Source organism: Cebus imitator, unplaced genomic scaffold, assembly GCF_001604975.1.
Source record: "Cebus imitator isolate Cc_AM_T3 unplaced genomic scaffold, Cebus_imitator-1.0 Scaffold187, whole genome shotgun sequence".
Lineage (NCBI taxonomy): Eukaryota > Metazoa > Chordata > Mammalia > Primates > Cebidae > Cebus > Cebus imitator.
Window position 1 is genome coordinate 4,011,651 of NW_016107502.1, and position 7,692 is coordinate 4,019,342.

The 7,692-nt window shown below is 53.1% G+C and overlaps 1 protein-coding gene across 1 annotated transcript in view; it reads right to left on the reverse strand.

Annotated features, from left to right (window-relative positions):
• Positions 1-7,692, reverse strand: part of LOC108316293 (interleukin-21 receptor-like) — a 22,417-nt gene that overhangs the window by 10,990 nt on the left and 3,735 nt on the right. Inside the window, 4 exon segments of the mRNA XM_017546043.2 lie at positions 1,668-1,867; positions 4,678-4,779; positions 5,227-5,372; positions 6,932-7,587. Coding sequence (XP_017401532.1) covers positions 1,668-1,867; positions 4,678-4,779; positions 5,227-5,372; positions 6,932-7,587 — 1,104 coding nt within the window.

The following is a 7,692-nucleotide window of genomic DNA, read 5'->3' on the forward strand; positions in this document are numbered from 1 at the left end:
AAAAAAAAAAAAAAAGAGAGAGAGCAAAAGAGAGAGACAGCGTGGGCCTCTGTCCTCGCCATGCAGGCCGGGGCTGGGGAGACATCTGTGAGTTTGAGGGTGCATCTCTGAGTCTGTGTGTGTGTGTGTGTGAGTCTGTGACCCTGGGAATGTGTGTGAGCGTGCATGCGCAGAGAGTGTGTTTACTCTCGCCCTCTGTGGTGTGACACCCACTCAGCAAAGAGGTGCAAACCTGGCCCCCCAGAGTATGGATCACAGGCACACTCTTATCACCCAGCCCCTCCGCTGGGAATCTCAGGGCAGAAACTCCCAAGCTCGGGGGCGGGGCCTCCCCAAGGACAGACGCTTTTTGTAGCGTGTGTTTACCTCCGGGGCTGCTTTGGGTACACACACATACACACACACACTCCATGCCCACCATGCCAAAGCTACCTTCCAGGCCCTTCCATGGCCTGCCCTGGTTTTGTTTTGTTTTGTTTTGTTTGAGACGGAGCCTCACTCTGTCGCTCAGGCTGGAGTGCAGTGGCGTGATCGTGGCTCACCGCAACATCCATCTCCTCCCAGGTTCAAACAATTCTCCTGCCTCAGCGTCCCAAGTAGCTGGGATTACAGGCATGCGCCACCACGCCTGGCTACTTATTTTGTGTTTTTAGTAGAGACAGGGTTTCACCTTGTTGTCCAGGCTGGTCTCGATCTCCTGACCTCAAACGATTGAACCGCCTTAGCCTTCCAAAGTGCTGGGACCACAGGAATGAGCCACCATGCCTGTCCCTGCCCTGGTTCTTGTTTTCTGTTGTTTTGAGATGAGGTCTCACTATATTGCCCAGGCTGGTCTCAAACTCCCAGGTTCGAGCAATTCTCCTGCCTCAGCCTCCCAAAGTGTTGGAATTCCATGTGTGAGCCGCCTCGCCCTGCCACCTGCCCTGGTTCTGAACTCACAGATACAACTGATCCCATCAACCAGGCCCTCCTACCCCTGGGAACCCCCGTCTATCTCCAGCCTGGAGGGAAATTCCAGGCCTCCCTGGAGCTTATGAAGGGAAAAATCCAGGAGGGTTTTTTTCTGTGACTCAGTGTCTTCCACTTATGGGAACAGGATCCCAGAGTCAGGGTTAAAAGGACATTTGCTCTACAAGTGGGAAAGCTGTCCCAGTGGTAGGTGTGCCTCATCTGTGGTCAGACAGAGGGGCAGGGCTGAACCAGAACATGAGCCCAGAAGTCCCAGGTCCCAGACCAGCTCCTTCCACATTGCTCAAACCTACTATCAACCCTTCACACTTTAGTAAAAAAATAGCGCAACTCAAAAAAAATAGCACAACTCAAAAGCAGAACTCTAATACATGGTGAGGACATAGGCCAGGTTAGATCTAATGAAAGGGAAAGAGCTGGCCCAGAGGGCAGCAAGTAGGGGGCCCAGCCCCCACCTATAATCCTAGCACTTTGGGAGGCCAAGGTGGGTGGATCACTTGAGCCCAGGAGTTTGAGACCAGCCTGAGCAATATGGCAAGACCCTGTCGCTGCTAAAAATACAAAAATTAGCTGGGCATGGTGGCGCACACCTGTTGTCCCATGGAGGCTGGGGTGGGAGGATCACCTGAGCCTGGAGAGGCAGCTGCGGTGGGCTAAGATTGAGCCCCACCCTAAGCTTGGCGGCTCAGGATACTCACTGCTCTCAGCCAGGACAAAGCTGCCACACTCCTGGGAGTAGTTGCCAGACTGATCTATGATGTTGATACTGAAAATGTCATTGGCCACGAAGTGGAACACATCCGTGTGGCAGGTATATGTGGCATGCGTGGCGTTGTGGGCCGACCTGTGGAGGCTGCAGGAGGTGACCTCGTCCTTCAGCTCATCATACTGTTCTTGCCTTCAAGGACAGAGTCGCCGGTCATGGCTGGAAGCCAAGGGCATGGGGGATGGTGGCGGCTCAATGCTCAGGGCCAGGGAAGAAGCTTCTCTCAGGGATGGGAGAGATTTGAGGGGGGGGGGGGGGGGGGGGTCACCTGGTCCAACCAACCTTTCCCAGGGAAGATATCCCCTCTCCTGCACCATCTCTGATGAGATGTGTCCAGGCTCAGCTTGCATACTTCCCAGGGACCGGGAACCCACTACCTCATGTAGGGCAGCAGCTTCAGTTTTGGAAATTTGGGCCATTCTTTCTTGGACAAAGCCTAAATCTGTCCCAGCCGGTCCCAACAACCGGATGACTGTCCCACAGGAAGGGGGCTAGGTATGTTGGGTTTCCTTCTCTCCTTTCTGTCCAATGTCCACTTTATGAGACAGTCTCTCTCACTGTGTCCTCCAGGCTGGAATGTCACGGTGGGATCATGGCTCACTGCAGCCTCAACCTTCCCGGGCTGTTGATCCTCCCACCTCAGCCTTCTGAGTAGCTGGGACTACATGCGTGCACCACCATGCCCAGCTAACTTTCTGTATTTCCTATAGAGATCGGGGTCCCGCCATGTTGCCTAGGCTGGTCTCAAACTCCTGGGCTCAAGTGATCTGCTTGCCTCAGCCTCCCAAAGTCCTGGGATTACAGGTGTGAGCCACTGCGCCAGGCCCCATCAGCCACTGAATACCTCATAAGAGCCTGTGCTGAGTGCTAGGATAAGAGCTAAATGAACCTCATCTCCTTCTCTGGTTGGACTTCTGGGAAAGCTGGTGGGATGGGGTTAGGGAAAATGCTGTGGCTTTTTAACTCCCACTGGACAAAAATGATGGGTTTTGAAGTATATATAGGAGTTCACCAGATATTAATTTCCCTATCTAGATGTTCAGGTTCTGAACACGACCACTCTCGAGGCCCAACAGGGATGTAGACTGAGTTCTCTGCTAAATTTGCTGGAGTAGAAGTTCCTGCTGAATAAATGCTTTCCAAGCCTCCCAGCCTGGACTTGCTCGTTATTGACCCCTCACCCTGCCTCTCTCCACACCAGCCACACTGACCTCTCTATTCCTCAATCTCAGCGTCTCTTCTCCAGCAGGGCGTTTGCACTGGCAGTGCCCTCTGCCTGGAATGGCTTTTCCCCTGCTGGCTAGCTGGCTCCTTCTTACCAGAGGATGTGGTCCCTCTGCCTGAGGTCCAGTGTCCCGTTCTTTATAACACCCATTGTTATTAGAAAGTATTCTGTTTGGGGCAGGGCTGGCTCACACCTGTAATCCCAGCACTTTGGGAGGCCGAGGTGGGCAGATCCCTTGAGGCCAGGAGTTCGAGACCAGCGGGGCTAACGTAACAAAACCCTGTCTCTACTTAAAATGCAAAAATTAGCTGGCCGTGGAGGCACACACCTGCAATCCCAACTACTCGGGAGGCTGAGGCAGAGGAATTGCCTGAAGTCAGGAAGCGGAGGTTACAATGAGCAGAGATCATACCACTGCACTCCAGCCTGGGTGACAGAGTGAGACGTCATCACAAAAAGAAAAAAAGTAGCCTGTGTTTGGCCCTGTAATCCCAGCACTGTGGGAGGCTGAGGTGGGCAGATCACTTGAGCCCAGGATCACTGGAATCCAGCCTGGGAAACATGGCAAAATGCTGTCTTTCCAAAAACTACAAACATTTTCCAGGTGTGGTGATGCATGCCTGTAGTCCCAGCTACTTGGGAGGCTGAGGGGGAAGGATTGCTTGAGCCCAAGAGGCCGAGGCCATAGTGAGTTCTGATCGCACCACTACCCTCCAGCCTGGGCAACAGAGCAAGGCCCTGTCTCAAAAAGAAAAAGAAAGAAAAAAGAGAAAACACCCTGTTGGTTGTTTTGTGCTTCTGTCTACAGTACATCAGTTCTAAGGTATCTGATCCCTGGTCAGCCTTGCTCTGCTGAATCCCCACTGCCTGCAAGTGTTTGGCAGGAACTTAATACATGCTTTGTTTTGTTTTTGAGATGGGATCTTGCTCTGTTGTCCAGGCTAGAGTGCAGTGGCGATCATAGCTCACTGCAGTCTTGACCTTCTGAGCTTGGTCCTTCTGCCTTAGACTCTCAAGTAGCTGGGACTGCAGGATGGTGCCACCATGCCTGACTGACTTATTTTTTGTAGAGACAGAATTTTGTGATGTGGCCCAGGCTGCTCTCAAACTCCTGGCTCAAATGATCCTCCTTCCTCAGCCTCCCAAAGTGGTTAGAAGCATGAGCCACTGTACCTGGCCTATAAATGTGTTTTGAATGAATGAATGAGCTGATGGATAACGGAAGTTCCTCTTTATCCTGAGCTGCATATGGACTCAAAGGGACCCATGGACTTTGGAGTTGAGGGGTTTGAATTTGAATCCCAGCTCCAGCATTCACTGGCTGTGTGACCTTGGGTGAGTTGCTTAACCTCTCTGAACCTCAATGTCCTCATCTGTAAAATGGAAGTAATCATTATGAGGGTTGGGAGTGATCATTCATGGGAAACATGTAGCTGGGGACCTGGAACCTACTAAGTGCTTGAAAAATTATGCAGGAGACTGGCCATCCTGGGGTCTCAAAACCATGGCCCGGCCTGTGTGGGCAAGAGATTGGCCTTTGCAATGGGTGGATAGATCAACCCTGGGGCTCCTGACTTTTCAAGTCCTGTGAGCCCTGAGTGGTCACCTGAAAGGTGGGCACTGTGGTCCTCCGCGCGCTGCGGCCTCCTGGGGGTGGAATCACTGAGCAGGCACCGTGGGTTGCATCCCTGAGGACTGGCCAGGCCCGGCCACTTACCAGGTGAGAGTGAGCGTGCTGGGGTGGAGGTTCCACATCTCCAGGATGCAGATGACCGCCTGGAGGTAATCTGTGTAGCAGACGAGGGCGGGGCAGCCCAGCCTGGAGGATTATGGGGGAGAGGCCTCGGTGGGGGGTGGCCTGAGACTGCAGGGCTTCCTCTCTACCCCCTCGAGGCCTGGAGCAAGAGTGGGTGCAGGGTCCCTGGGCCTGGACAACGTGAGGACCCAAGGGCTGCTAAGGTGTAAGCATGGGGCCTCACCACCTGGGAATTCCTTGTTTGAGTGCCAGCATTTCAAGGCTGGCTATGAAGACGGGACACTCGTGATGGCAAATAATATAAAACTAGCTGGTCCCTAGCAAATAATATAAAACTAGCAGCACCCTCCCATGGAGCCCTGCACCTGGCCACCAAGTCTGTGTCCCCCAGCCAAGCTCCCACTCAGAGTGGCAATGTCCTAAATGCCCCCAGATGCAGCAGCTGCTCTGCCAGTGCACACCCACACACCCTGAGAGGGTCGGGGTCTCATGCTGAAAACATCCCAACACCCAGACAAGGAGGAGGCCGGGGCTCTGCAGAAGCTGGTTCCATGGGACGGACATCCTCGGAGATTCAGGAAGTGCTTCAAGGAGTAGGAAGCCCGTGAGGGAACTGAGAAGTCCTCCGACACTTTTGCAGAAACATCTGTGTCATCCTACGGCCAGAAATGACACCTCCACAGCCACCAAGAAGTCATCAATTTCTTGCCCTATGAGGCAATACTGTCAGAAGACTTAGAACCTTTTCATCCCACTCCTCAAAGACTGTTTCACCGTGTTCTAAAACAGGGATGCAATCATCATCTAAATTTTGTTAAATGTTGGACAAATCAATGGAATAATTCGTAGTTTTGTTTTCTATATTCGAATGCCAATTCCACTATTTTTTTTGCTGCTATTTACTAGAAACTTGTACCTTCCATCTCTCTTTTTTTTTTTTTTTTTTTTTTTTGAGATAGGGTCTCTTGCCCCATCACCCAGGCTGGAGTGCAATGGTGCGATCTCAGCTCACTGCAGCCTCCACCTCCTGAGCTAAAACAACCCTTCCGCCTCAGCTTCCCTAGTAGCTGGGACTGCACCATCATGCATGGATAATTCTTGTGTTTTTGTAGAGATGGGGTTTCACCATGTCGCCCAGACTGGTCTCAATCTCCTGACCTCAAGCGATCCACCCACCTAGGCCTCCCAAAAATTACAAGCATGAGCCATCATGCCTGGCCTTGTTGCTCTTTTTAAGTGGCTTTGTTTTCAGTGGCTTTTTCCTATTTTCCTTGACTAATGGAGACCCACGTGGTGGTGGTGGTAGGTTCCCTTCCTGGGTCTCGCTCTAGACAGAACCTATATTCCGAGTCAAGAATACTGTGGCTGGAAACATCCGTTAGTCCATTTTAGAGATCAGAACACTGAGGCTCTAAGACTAGACCACGCCTCTCGTCTCTCTTGGTCTCAGCTACTGAGACACTCACCTGGGGAAGAAAAAAAACCTAGTCTGTGCTAGTTTTTCACAGCGGCACACATGGCAGGCATTGCTAATGGATCACAGCTCTCTCTCCCCTAGGTGTGACCTCAGAATCCTTCTCAACACAGCTCTCCAGGCAGTGGCTACCAAGGGGTCTGAGTCATGGAAATAAATCTTGCTCTAGGAGGGGCTTTCATCAGGGAGGCACACAGGACTTGTGGGTGGGATGCAGAGGAGCTAGTTCCAGCACTTGGCAGAGGAAACAGGACTGATTGTGACAAAGCCTCAACCCAGAGCCTCTCAGTAGCTGTGTCATCTCTGCATTTATATCTTTGTGATTCTTTATCAGGGCTCTAGGAATTGAGAGAGGAGCTGCCATTCCTAGCCAGGTTCAAAGCTACCAAGGGACAGAGTTTTTCTCCAAACTTGGGGAGGCAACAGCAGCCTCTGAACTGGCCTGGAGGTGGCACCAGGAATGAGAGGGTGGGAAAATGCGCGGTCAGCGCCCCCAGCCACAGTGCAGAGAGCCCCCGGGCCATGCCACGTCTGAGTTATGACAGCGTGCAGGAGGCAGTGAGAGGCGCACAAGTGGCTGTGCCGTCCCCAGCTCTGTGACTGTAAACACATGACTCAAAACTGCTTCTGCTCCCCACGTGTAAGCCGGAGATGCTGCTTGCCCTAGAGGATGCGGAGGTGTTGAGATGAGATCGGGCCTGTGCAGCACACGCACACAGCGACCGTACACAGCAACCGTACACAGCGATCGCAGCCCGTACACAGCGACCATACACAGCGATCGTACACAGCGACTGTACACAACGATCGCAGCCCGTACACAGCAATCGCAGCCCGTACACAGCGACCATACACAGCGACCGTACACAGCAACCATACACAGCGATCGCAGCCCGTACACAGCGATCGCAGCCCGTACACAGCGACCGTACACAGCAACCGTACACAGCGATCGCAGCCCGTACACAGTGACCGTACACAGCGATCATACACAGCGATCGCAGCCTGTACACAGCGACCGTACACAGCGATCGTACACAGCGATTGCAGCCCGTACACAGCGACCATACACAGCGACCGTACACAGTGACCGTACACAGCGATCGTACACAGCGATTGTACACAGCGACCGTACACAGCGACCGTACACAGCAACCGTACACAGCGATCGTACACAGCGATTGCAGCCCGTACACAGCGACCGCACACAGCGACCGTACACAGCGACCGTACACAGCGACCGCACACAGCGACCGTACACAGCGACCGCACACAGCGACTGCACACAGCGACCGTACACAGTGACCGTACACAGCGATCGTACACAGCGATCACAGCCCGTACACAGTGACCGTACACAGCGACCACACACAGCGACCGTACACAGCGATGGCAGCCTGTACACAGCGATCGCAGCCCGTACACAGCAACCGTACACAGCGACCATACACAGCGATCGTACACAGCGATCGCAGCCCGTACACAGTGACCGTACACAGCGA